Raw genomic sequence first — 13,496 nt, 5'->3', positions numbered from 1 at the left:
ATGTTAACATTTGGAAGATCTGCAGAACTCAATGGACTAATATTTTCTAAGTGACCAAATTCATAATGCTACAAAATCACACATGAGTAAAAAGATCCATTCAGAGTTCAAAATAAGCCAATGGATTTTTTTTTTTTTTTTTTTTTTTAAATCCTCACCCAAGGATATCCTTCCATTTTTTATACAGATAGAGTGGGAGGGAGAGAGAGGAAGGAGAGAGAGAGAGAGAAACATCGACGTGAAGGGACACATCGAGTGGCTGCCACCCGCACGACCAACCAGGGCTGGGGACAAACTGCAACCGAAGTACGTGCCCTTAGCGGGAACCGAACCCGGGTCTCTCCGGACCGCAGGCCGACGCTCTAACCGCTGAGCCAAACTGGCCAGGGCAAGCCAATGGATTTTAATGTACCAGTACAGAATTGATATAGTTTCAGATTCCACGTTGCCATTAACCTTTAAGAAACTACTATTTGTTGAATTTTGGTATAATATCATAAAAAATATTACTCCATTCATATGAAATGTCCAGAAAAAGGCAAATCCATAGAGATAGAAAGTAAATTAATGGTTGCCATTGACTGGGAGGAAGAAAAGAATGTAGAGTGCTGCTAATGGATACAGGCTTTCTTTTGGGGGTGATAAAGATGTTTTGGAATTTGATAGTGGAGATGATTGAACAGTTCTGTGAATATATGGAAACCATTTAAGGTACCCTTTAAAAGGGTGAATTTGCTGGTATGTGGCTTACATCTCAATAAAGAAACTACAAAAAAAGAATATCCATAATTATTTGAATAGACTATTAAAATACTCCTTTTTTCCCAATAACATGTCTGTGTAAAGCAAGATTTTCTCCATATGTTTTGACCAAAACAGTGTACCACAACAGATTGAGTGTGGAACTATATGAAAATCTAGCTATTGTCTATTAAGCTAGATGGTAGAGATTTGCAAAAGTATAAAACTGCGATTCTCAGTAAATTTTTTGTTTGTTTTGGAAAAATATAGTTACTTCATTATTTTTAAATAAATTATTTTAAAATAAATATCTTTAAATTTTCTTGATTTTAATTTCTAATATAGTAAATATTAATAGATATCATTATAAACAAAAGCTCTCTGGAGTCTTTAATAATTTTTAAGAGTGTGAATGAGTCCTGAGACCAAAAAGTTTGAGAAACACTGACCCAGAGAAATGTATTTGCAAATTGTACAGTATTGCAAAGGGAATTCTTGCATTATCTTTTACTTAAATTTGTAAGTTGTTAAAATTTCTCACTGTATCTACCATGTTAAATTTTGTGATTATAAAATGACTTATTGGCTCAAAGCTTGTTTTTTATTATACAACCTAACTGAATGAGTGTGTTCTTCTTCCCAACAGGATGTAGAAAATATATTTAGTCGTATAGTGGATATACATGAACTTAGTGTAAAGTTACTGGGCCATATAGAAGATACTGTAGAAATGACAGATGAAGGCAGTCCCCACCCACTGGTAGGAAGCTGCTTTGAAGACTTGGCAGAGGTGAGTATTTTAATTACACACCAAAACAAATCTGCATAAAAGCCCTGCTTTGTATTAAAACTGGAATCTTAATTCTTGTTTCCAGCTAGGGTCATAGATATTAACTGCTGCCTCCTCTGCTTTATTGTGTCTTCAGAGGGTCATTTTTAACATTTGTTTCTCTTATGGAACCCAGAAAAAAGTCTCTTACTTGTTATAAAAAAGCAGATCCCATAGGGGGAGGCATTTACAGCTGACACTCAGTTGTCTATCTTACCATACCAAGGCTAAGAAAAGTCATTGAATGCCTTATTAGCAAAGAGGCCATAAAACTTAGGTGTGAAGTCAAACCATTTGTGTTCCAGTTTAAACTTTGCCACTTAATAGTTTTATTTGACCATGGGCAGTTTAATTCACATCTCTCAACCTCCATATCTATATTTGTAAAATAAGGATAATAATAGGACTGGATTTTTGTGACAATTAAATAAAATAATCTACCTGAAATATTTAGCTAACCATCTTCACGCAGTAAGCTACTCAATATATGATAACCACACATTATTTAGAATAGGAGGGGTAAAATGAATAGGAAAATGAAGTCCAGGGCCTACATGATTCAGATATCAGGGGGTTAGAAAAATGGTTGCTCTTTCCTTGGATATTTCAAATGCTGAAATATATGTGTTAGCTCTAATAAGTTAGCTTTGACAGTCATTCTGAGATCTCTAGCTCTTGCTTTGTTCTTACTCTAAAATCTATACCTTTTATTATATATAACACAGGGTTGAGTACATAAATCATAAAAATATTCAAAAACTTCAGGCAAAATAGTATGATAAATTTAAGTTTTACTACAGCCCTTCCAGTCTCGGTTCAAACACATAGAAGTCGTAAAATATTTTGTTAAAATAGGAATATATGTAACTAGAGTCAAAAACAAGATTAGAAATGGAAGGAGACATTCAAGGTAGTGAGCTCTGGTATCTGAGCATTGAGCTCTTAAGGTTAATGAGGACTAAAATATTCCATAAAAGTGAGCAAGACTTCTTGCTGTAAGACCCTGATTGTAATAGGGTGCTGGGGAAATCAGCCAACTTGCGGCTTATAGGATTTATAGAAAGTTGTGGACTTGAGGTAAGGAGACAAAAACACTACCTTGAAACAAATGTACCTTAAAACCTAACAGATTATCCCCCTATATTAAGCCAATATAATGATAGAGCCTGAGACCAAAAAGTCATTTTAAGAGCAGATTTTGGTCTAATGGGAGAGAAAAAAAGGAAACCCAAAATTTAAAGCCTCCCCAAAAGAAGTCTAGAATACAAAATTCTAAAATACAAGACAAATTTGAATGCTTAGAATGATTTCTAACAAAATCAACAGTTACAAAATGAATTCATTCCAGATAAAATTAATTGTGTACAATAGATTACAAAGAGTTTAAAGGAAGTTTAGGATGCTTAAATAGATAAATGAAAGTATGATCCATTTATAAAAAAGACATTGTGAAACAAAACTGGCAGGAAGGAAACAAGAACAAGCAGGTATGAAAAGATATTGGGAATTAAATATGCAGGCAGTGCAATAGAAACTCATTATGTAGTATAGCATTTACCAGACCTAGTTCAAGGATGAAATTAGTGAATTAGAATATGAATTGAGGAATTCACTGAGAATGTGACACAGAGAGACCAAGATACTATGAAAGACCAGTTAAGAGTAATTAAGGCTACATTGAAAAGCTTTAGCATACATCCAATAGGTGTTTCAGACAAAGAGTGATGGAGGAGCAATATTTGAAGAGCTAAAAATTGAGAATTTTCAGAAATGAAGACACAAGTTCCCAGATTAAAAATGAATTCCAAATATTGGACAGGATAACTAAAAATAAATCTACAACCAAAAACATTGTAGTGAAACAATAGAACACGTTATGAGTTATGAGAGAGAAAAGGGAAATTACAATGAGAATGACAGGTTTTAACAAGAGGCTAGCAAAGTTGGGTGGTATCTTCACAGTACTAAGGGAAAATAGTGTTTTCGGCCCAACTAAACTTTTATTAAAGAGCTAGTACGTAACTATGTTTGGTGCCAGGTGGGTACTTGAAATATTGGGGGGACCACTTTGTAAAGTATATGATTTTCTAACCACCATGCTATACACCTGAAACTAATATAAAATAATATTGAATATAAACTATAATTGAAAAATAAAATTTTTAAAAGAGTGAGTACAAAGATTAAAATAGTAAAGCTTACAGAAGCAAATGAGATTTTCATGACCTTGAAATAGGCAAAGATTTCTTACACATTTTCATTAAAACACTAACCATAAAAAAAAAAGATCGGTGCCCTGGCCGGTTTGGCTCAGAGGTTAGAGTGTCGGCCTGCGGTCCAGAGAGTCCCGGGTTCAGTTCCCGCTAAGGGCGCGTACCTCGGTTGCAGTTTGTCCTCGACCCTAGTTGGGTCGTGCAGGAGGCAGCCACTCGATGTGTCCCTTTCACGTCAATGTTTCTCTCTCTCTTCCTCTCCCTCCCTCCCACTCTATCTGAACAAAAAATGAAAAAATGTCCTTGGGTGAGGATAAAAAAAAAAGATTGATAAACTAGACTACATTAAATGTAATAACACCTGTTCATCAATAGACAAAATTAAAAGAGTGAAAAGGCAAGCTATAGATTGGGAGACAATATTTATAATATCTATAACTGGTGAAGGACTCATATCCAGAGTGTGTAAAGAATGCCTACAAATCAATAACTAAAAGACAGGTAGTTTAGGTTTTTGCAAAAATTGACAAAAGACCTGAACAAGTACTTCCTAAAAGAACAAAAGTGTTCAACATCATGATTCATCAAGGAAATGCAATTTAAAACCATGGAGCAGTTGGAACTCTACATTGCTCGTGGAGGGGGTGTAAATTGCTACAGCTACTTTGGAAAACTAGCATATCTGCCAATGCTAGGAATACAATGTACCTTATGGTTCAGCATTTTCACTTTTGGGTATATACCAAAAAATATATATATATATATGCCTGTATTTACCAAAAGACATGTTCAACAATGTTTGTAACAGGTTTATTCATAATAGATAATCTGATATATTCACACAGTGAAATGCTATATGACAAAATAGAATGAGCTACTGATTTTTAAAAAGGCAACATAATGTGTGAAATAAGAAGTCTCAAAATACTATGTAATTACATTTGTAGGAAGTTCTAAAATATGTAAACAGATCTTTAGAAATAAAGGTTAGAATAGTGGTTATTTCAGATAAGTTTCCTTTATCTGGGTGGTGATTACACAGATGCATTGCATAAACATATACAAAATAAATTGTGGATTTGATGTAAGTTATACCTCAATTTAACAAACAAATCAGAGAGAAAAAAAGAGAAACAAATAAAAACACATTGATGAAGAGAGTTTCCTACCCATAGGCTCTCATTACCAGAAGTATAATAAGATGTTCTTCAGCAAGAAGGAAAGCTGTACTCAGGGAAGTCAAGGAACAGAAAAACTAAAGTTGAGAAATGTGTTGGTAATTGTGATAAACTATTGACTATTTTAAAAACCAAACTTTAATTTTTTGTGTTTAAAAGGAAGGGTTAAAGTAAACTTTTAAGCACCAATAATAAAATGTACAGTGTGTAAAGTGGGCTTGTATTCAGAAGGATAGAAAAACTGAACTTTACACTTTCTTTGAATTTTAGAAAAATTAAAGATAACACTACATTTGTTTTTAAAACCATTTCGGAAAATCACCAAAAGAATAGAAATACTGCCTATAGATTACAATGTATAGATGGGGGAAAAGAACTATAGTTATATGAAGAGAAAAATTTCTTCCTTAGTTTGTATAATACACAAAGAGTTATCAAATTTAAAATCTAAAAATGAAAACCAAAACTTTACAAGTTCAGAAGAAAATTTAGAACATATTTGTGACATTGAGATAAGAAAGGTTTCTTAAAGAACACATAGAAAGGGCAAACAATAAAAGAAGAGATTAAAAGTTTAAAATTTTTGTTTAAAAAAAAAACACCATGGAGTTATGAGAAACACAAAAGAATGAAGTCAAAGTCTTTACCTTACAACGTATACAAACATAACCTCAAAATGGATCAAGACCTAAAGTAGGAGCTAAAATTATAAAACTCTTAGAAGAAAGCATGGCTAAGTCTTCATGACCTTGGCTTTGGCAAAGGATTCTTAGGTATATGACACCGAAAGCTTGAGTTGCACAAGAAAAAAATACGTAATTTAGACTTAAAATTAAAGATTTTTGTGCTTCAAAGAACACCATCAAAAGTGAAAAAACGGCACACAGAATGGGAGAAAATGTTTATAAATTATTTATCTGATAAGGATCTAGCATTCTTACCTAGTATCTGATAAGGATCTAGTATGTACATAAGAACTCTTACAAAAAGACATCCCAATTTTTAAAATGGGCAAAGGAGCCCTGGCCGGTTTGGCTCAGGGGTTAGAGTGTAGGTCCACTGCGCTGACAGGAAGGGTCACGAGTTTGATTCCCAGTCAAGGGCATGTGCTAGGGTTTTAGGTTCAATCTCAGGCCCCAGTTGGGTGGTGTGAGAGGTCTCTCTCTCTCTCCCTACTCCCTCCCTCCCTTCTACTCTATCTAAATAAAATTAAATGGGCAAAGGATTTGAATAGGGATTTCTCCAAAGACAATATGCAAATTATAATAAGCATATGAAAAGATGCTTAACATCTTTAGTCATTAGTGAAATGCAAAACAATCTTTAGGAAGTACCAGTTCACACCCACCAAGATGGCTAGAATTTTTTTTTAAGGAAAGTAATTGTTGGTGAGGATGTGGAGAAATTGGAACCCTTGTACTTTGCTGGTGGAAATATAAAATGGTATAATTTTACATTCTCTATAAGATCAATTATACATACCTACAGTGTTTTATTTCTTAAAAAAAAAAAAAGCTGAAGCAAGTATTATAAAATATTGCTTTTCTGAGCTACGTGGTGAATATAGTAATGTTAGGGTGTTCTCTGTACTTTTCTATATGTTTAGAATATTCAAATTGTTAATGCACAATTATGCATATTGATAATTAAAATTTTTATGTCTTGTAAGTATTGCATTTTAACCAGAAAACTAATCATAAAATCATCTATTAACTTAAATTACGCATGGGTCCTTAGATGTGCTTGCCATTCTATAAATTTGTCCTCAAGAATAAAATATGTGATTAAAGCTTGGATTCCCAGTTAGTTGTTAATTTTTTTTTATTGATATTAGCTGTTTTAGAATGATAATACTACGTACTGTTTATTTAATGCTTACTCTGTGCAAACCTAATTGTAAGCAGTTTGCATATGCTGTTTAATTCTTAAAACAACCTTCTGAAGTAGGTATTATCCACATTTTCCATTGAGGAAACTGGCTTAGAGAAATTAAGTTTGTCATAGGTCACACAGCTAATAAGTAGTGCTATCAAAATTGGAACTCTATGACTCTAAACACATGCTTGTAAGCCACTACACTGTCTAGCCTTTCCTTTATGTATATAGTTCTTACAAAAATTCTGTAATAACCCACCAGTGTGGTTCAGTGGTTGAGCATTGACCCATGTACCAAGAGGTCGCTGGTTCGATTCCTGTTCAGGGCACATGCCCTAGTTTCGGGCTCTATCCCCAGTAGGGAGCATGCAGAAAGCAGCTGATTGATGTTTCTCATTGATGTTTCTATCTCCCTCTCCCTTCCTCGCTCTCTAAAAATCAATAAAATCAATAAGAACATATATAAAAATATATATATTTAAAATATTCTGTAATAAAGTTTATTGAAAGGGAAGGAGGACAGATATCTGCTGTATATGATCATTTCTAGAGTTCAAGAGACCCAAGATAGAAGCATCTCATCATCTTTTTTCCTCTCTCCCATCTACTTTATTCATACCTGACTCCTTTCTGTTGTTATGATTGAAACTATCCATTCCAGTAAAATCTGCAATGGGCTAGGCTACAATATCAGATGTTATATTATTCTAAAAATTTTTAGTTGGAAAGACACTTGAAAGAATTGAAATTGGGAAATGAACTAGGAGCCAGCTCAAGAATTCAGGATTACTAGGAAATTGATATGCCATACTGTGTTTCACAAAGAACAGAACTCAGATCTTCTCATTTCTGATGTTGTGTTGTTATTATTCAATCTTTCCTTAAAAAAAGAATCTGAAAAACAAAAGGGTAATTGATACATAAACATCATTTGTTCTTGTCATCTTACTTCCTTCTGCTGCACACCTCCCCTAGAGGTCCCCTTCCCCTTTCTAGAATTACCCTTCATAGAAAGGAGTTTTGCTAGAATCTGGAGCACCACTTTCACAATTTTTTTTTAACTTGTAATGTAGCATAGGATGGAAGAGAGGAAAGATCCTATCTCCTGCTAAAATCTAGACACCTACCCTCTTTTTCTTCAGGAATCATCAAAAACAGGAGATTCTAATCTTTTAGACATAACTATTATAGTTGTTTAGTTTATTAATGATTGATGATGGTAAATTTTTTGGCAATTTGGATTAAATTGTTTAATTGTTTTATGAAAACTAACAATGAATTTTAGATGATTTAAATTGTTACCTTTCTGGCTTATAGAATGTGAAAGTAAAGAAATGACCACTAAGAAATGACCAGAGAAAATAAATGTCTGGCACCAGTATACTTTATCTAGTTATAAATATCTGTATTCTTTTGTGTTCAGAACCCAAAGTCTCCCTATTCTTATGACCATGTTTGTTGATAATGTTTTATTAGAATCCTTTGGTGTCATAACATATAAGGATCCCATTACTCATCAGAATAAATTGATTTACTCTTTTACTTGAGAATATTACATTTATTTTATTAAAGTTATAATTAGTAGCCATGAAATTTTGTTTAGAGGTTTTAAAGGAAATATATAATTGTGGTGGTATAGATGTACCCATAATTTAATCTTTATGTTTATGGGTTTTTTATGTTCTGCCTTGAAGAAAGATTATTTATTTATGTTTTACCTTTATTTTCTAAGGAACTGGCATTTGATCCATATGAATCATACGCTCGAGATATTTTACGACCGGGTTTTCATGATCGTTTCCTTAGTCAATTATCAAAGCCTGGAGCAGCACTTTATTTACAGGTATAGTAACTTTTAAATCAAGATATATGATATCTGAAAAGTAAACTTTAAAAAAATTAAATCACTTTGTTTTCTAGTCAATAGGCGAAGGTTTCAAAGAAGCGGTTCAGTATGTTTTACCCAGGCTGCTTCTAGCTCCGGTTTACCATTGTCTACATTACTTTGAACTTTTAAAGGTAAGAAAAATATTCAAGTGTGAGGCAATTTTTTATCAGCTTGTTTGTGAATTATTATATGGACATTAGTCTGTATCTATTTTCTTTTTCTAGTTAAGAAGCAAATGTAAATGAATCTGCAAAAGAGTGGCATATTTTCTTCAGTTTTAGTAGTGAGTTTTAAAGCAGTGATCAGATAGATATTTTTAATCTTGTGTCTTTACATTTTGTTTACATGGTTGGTTATTTAGAAACAACATTAGATTTATTTATGCATCCAAATCTCCATTTAGGGACCTCAGCAGATTCAGGGACTTGGATAGTATGGAGATAAGACCAAATGGAGAAGATTTATTACCTGATTTTCATAGCTCAAGTTTGCAACTATCTCTATAAAATTGTTTATCATTACTTCAGAAACAGTGAGCAATATATAACCCCAGAAAAATTCACCATGTTATCACAATTCAAAATACTCAAGTTAAGAAGCACTGACCAAAAGGAAAGAGTTCTGTTTTTTCCTTCTTTTTCCATTATATACCGAAATTAACTAGGAAAAATAGTTAATTAAAATAGCAAAATAAGACATGCATTGATACTAGTATTATTTCTTTAGCTTTTCATTTTTTCTTTATTGATTTTAGAGTGAGAGAAAGGGTGGGGGGAGAGAGAGATATCATCGATTGGCCGCCTCCTGCATGTCCCCTATTGGGGATTTGGCCCACAACCTGTGCATGTGCCCTGACTGGGAATCGAACCTGCAGCCTCTTGGTGCATGGGTCAGTGCTCAACCACTGAGCCACACCAGCCGGGCTATTTGTTTAGCTTTTAAAAGAATGTTTTATTAAGAAAAGTTCTATTTAATATGATTTTGTCATGGAGAATGTATTGCTAGAAACCATGTTCATAGTTTGCAGGAGTACATGAGGAAACAGTCTGTCAGTAATGAATCACTGATTAGAAGGCCTCTGAACTTGGTAAACTGGGAGAACTCTCATTCCTGCATTTCCCCAGGTCTCTTTACATTATAGTACTTTGTACTGCAATTATATTTCTCAGGTAGGAATGTTTAAATTGGGAAAGGACTAAGGGAATTAAAGGATGTAATCACCAGGCAGAATTACAGAGCTCTTAGCTCTTTGTTCTAGACTTCAATCAAAATACCATTTAAGGTCTTTTGTAATGTAGGATGATTATTTTAAGAGAATAATCAAGAGGAAGCACTTTATGTGTAAAATCATTCTTTACCAACAATTTATTATGGCAAACCATAGTCATGATGGGACATTTGCAAACAAGTTTGTTATATAGAATCTTTCATAATGTTATCACTAATAATGGGATTTTTACCTAAGACTGTAATGAAATTCTGAAGGATTAAAATCTATATGAAACCTCAAAGCAGTTATTAATTTATAAATAAGAACTAAAAGCTGTAAAACCTAATCATCCTAATAAGAGAAATTAATTATTTAGTTTCCCCGTGTATAGGCAATTAAGAAAAATTTTAATTGTTAGTATGGTTACAGTTTTTATTTTATAAGTGCATCATTCAGCAATTTAAAAGATTTATACTGGGTTAAGCATGGGTATCCCTGGATCATATTATTGCCTAGATTTTTGTGAACTAGAATTGAAGAATGGTCCTTTACTTTTCCCCCTTAACATCACAACTATTATAAAAAATATAACCCCAAGTGCTTAAGAACAGGAATTGTGGGAAAGGATTATAGATAAAAACTGAGAACTGCATGAGGCAGAGAGTGGAAAATTTAGGATTAAGAACTGAGAAATGTTAAAAGCAGAAGATTTTTTTCCCTCCCAAAGTAGTCTCTTTTTTTTTTTAATGCTACATAAAACAAATTGGAAAAGGCAAATATGAATCGTGCTGCCTCTACCTCATTCATTTTAAACACCTACTAATGGCCTTCACATAGTGTGCCAAAAACTCTTTGTGAAGACACACGCTCCGCAGTCCCCTTTACAAATATTGTGTATGCATTTGTTAATGGCTTTGGTTTGCTGCTCTTCCAGTTTGGAAGCTGGACAGTATCAAACATCTACTCTACATCATTTTTTCTCTACCTTTTTTTTTTCATGCTGTGCATGCATCTGGTTTAATTGCTGTGTACTTAAAACCGAAACCATTCTTTATACTGTATACTGCCCAGGAGCTGATGTGTTAATACCAGCAGTAAGAGATTTAGAAAACATAACTTCTCTATGAGTCTCATAAAAATAAGCCCAATAGAAGTCTAGCTTTCTAAATGAGAAATTATCCAGAAATGATCAATGCAAAGCAGTGAACTAAATGGTATTGTATCTGACCACAGATGTTGAATATCTAAAGTTAAACATAGAATAGTGTAATTTAGAAGCCATTATATACAAATAGCTGACTATTATACTAGTACAATTTTAAATTTTAAATCACCTAAACAGCTGTGAGGGGCATTTATAGTTTTGGTAATTTTCTCTCTGATAAGGGCAGAAATGATTTTAAAAGGTATTTTCTTTTCATAATGTGAGATCCTAACATTTTAAAATATTGATATCCTGCTTAAAGTTTCAGACTCCTTTCTACACTTCAGACTTTAACTTGCTTTTATGTTATGCTTGCATTTCTGCCATTTTTCTCTCATTTTCTCTCCTTGAACTCTAGTTACATGCATATTGGTTATACTACTTAATGTTGTTCCACAAGTCTCTAAAACGGTTTGTTTTTCTTAAATACTTTTTTCTCATTTTCTTTAATTTGGTCATTTCTATTAATCTGTCAATAGAACTGTTATTCTACTTACTCTAGAATTTGCATTTGAATTTTGTTTTATAGTTTCCAGAGATTTTCTGTCTGTCCACTCAGTAAGACCATGTTTTCCTTCAGTTCTTTGAACATGGTCATAAAAGCCACTCTGGGCCCATTTGGAGTTAATTTTTATTAATTGACTTTTTTTTTTTCCCTCTGAATATGGGCTGCTCCCCACCCGCCCCTCATTTTTTCTTTGTGCTAATTAACAACTCTGGATTTTGTTGTGTTGAGGATTGTTGGTTTTTTTTTTTTGGTTTGGGGTTTTTGGTTGTTTTATTTTGGATTGTTGGTTTTCTGTATTGTGTAGCCGCTGATATCTCTGTTCACTTTTTTTTTTATCCTCACCCGAGGACATTTTTTCATTTTTTGTTCAGATGGGGGTTGGGGGAGAAACATCAGCGGAAAAGGGACACATCAAGTGGCTGCCACCCGCACAACCCAACCAGGACCGGGGACAAACTGTAACCATATGTACCCCTAGGGGGAAACGAACCCGGGTCTCTCCAGACTGCAGGCCGACGTTCTAACCACTGAGCAAAACCAGCCAGGGCTCTGTTCACTTTTTTAGGATTTCCATTTGCTACTTCTTTTTTTTTTTTAATCCTCACCCCAGGATATTTTTTTTATTTATCTTCAGAAAGAGGAAAGAGTGGGAGGGAAAGAGGAGAGAGAGAGAAACATCTACCTGAGAGGGACACATCAACTAGTTGCCTCCTATAAGACCCTGACCAGGGCTGGGGACGAACTGCAACCTAGGTACGTGCCCTTAGCCAGAATCGAACCCTCAACTCATTGGTCCATGGGCCTACGCTTTACTGCTGAGCCAAACGGGCCAGGGCCATATGCTACTTCCTTAACCTGACTCTCTTGGGTCTTCCCTACACATATATGATTTGAGAGTCAGACAAATGTTTGGGCAGAGATTGTTTGCACATTTGGGGACATAGTCTCTGTGGTTCCCTTACACCTGGAGATTCCACCTGATTTTCCAGTTGCTGTGCCAGCCTCAGGCTCTATCTACCTCCTTAAACCATTAGGACTTCAGCTTTCTGCTATTGAGCTATGTACAATTAGGGAATAAACCCTGTTTTTAAAAAGCAGCAGAATTCATTCATGACATGACATAATGCTCTATTTCTAAAGAGGAGATTCCTCTTTGGTCTCTGCCTACTTTTTTGTCAGGTTCCCTAGGGTTTTACCATGCATGCAGAGTTTAACCGTCAGCCAGGTATTTGGGTCGAGTTTATTCTCAGATTTTGGGTCTCAATCCTTCTGCAGGTCATTCACTTACAGATTTTCGCCTTAAATTTCCTCCTAAACTCTGCTGTCTTCCATCCATAGCCTGTAGAGCTACTCTTTTCCTCTCATTCTACCTCTCTGTCGCCATGGGATGTTGAGGAAAACCCTACTCTCACAATGTATACATTGTAGTGGCAGCATTTCAGGAGTAATCATGCTGCTGGCTCATGCTTTCTTTTAGTTTTTTCCCAGTGCCTATAAATAGTTACTTTTTAACTATTTTGTCCTGATTGTAATTTGCAGGAAGGTTCTCAAGACTTCTTCACTCTACTTTTACTGGAAGTTCCTACATTTTTATAATTTTTCAGTACAGTGAAACCTCAGTTCTCGAACATAATTCATTCCAGAAGGCTCTTCAAGAAGTGATTTGTTAGAAAACCAAATCATTTTTTTCCCATTAGAAATACTATAAATTGAATTAACCTTTCCCAGACCCCTAAATGATTTCATTTTAACCTTTCTTATATACAGTACATGTCTTTTTAATGTACTGTTTAATCTATAAATGAACACTTCTTTTCTTAAATTTATCGAACAACCGCCTGCCAGCCTTA

General features: G+C 34.2%; 1 protein-coding gene across 7 annotated transcripts in view; it reads left to right on the top strand.

The window, feature by feature from the left end:
- SOS1 (SOS Ras/Rac guanine nucleotide exchange factor 1) overlaps positions 1-13,496 on the top strand; it is a 122,872-nt gene that overhangs the window by 52,401 nt on the left and 56,975 nt on the right. For all 7 annotated transcript variants that reach the window (XM_036263240.1, XM_036263239.1, XM_036263238.1 and 4 more), the window contains exons 6-8: positions 1,388-1,531; positions 8,569-8,679; positions 8,757-8,855. In XM_036263240.1, coding sequence (XP_036119133.1) covers positions 1,388-1,531; positions 8,569-8,679; positions 8,757-8,855 — 354 coding nt within the window. The remainder of the gene's footprint in view (positions 1-1,387; positions 1,532-8,568; positions 8,680-8,756; positions 8,856-13,496) is intronic.

Source organism: Molossus molossus, unplaced genomic scaffold (genome assembly GCF_014108415.1).
Source record: "Molossus molossus isolate mMolMol1 unplaced genomic scaffold, mMolMol1.p scaffold_m16_p_15, whole genome shotgun sequence".
Classification (NCBI taxonomy): Eukaryota; Metazoa; Chordata; class Mammalia; order Chiroptera; family Molossidae; genus Molossus; species Molossus molossus.
The sequence above is the reverse complement of the archived record's forward strand: the minus strand, read 5'-3'. Positions and strand labels throughout refer to the sequence as shown.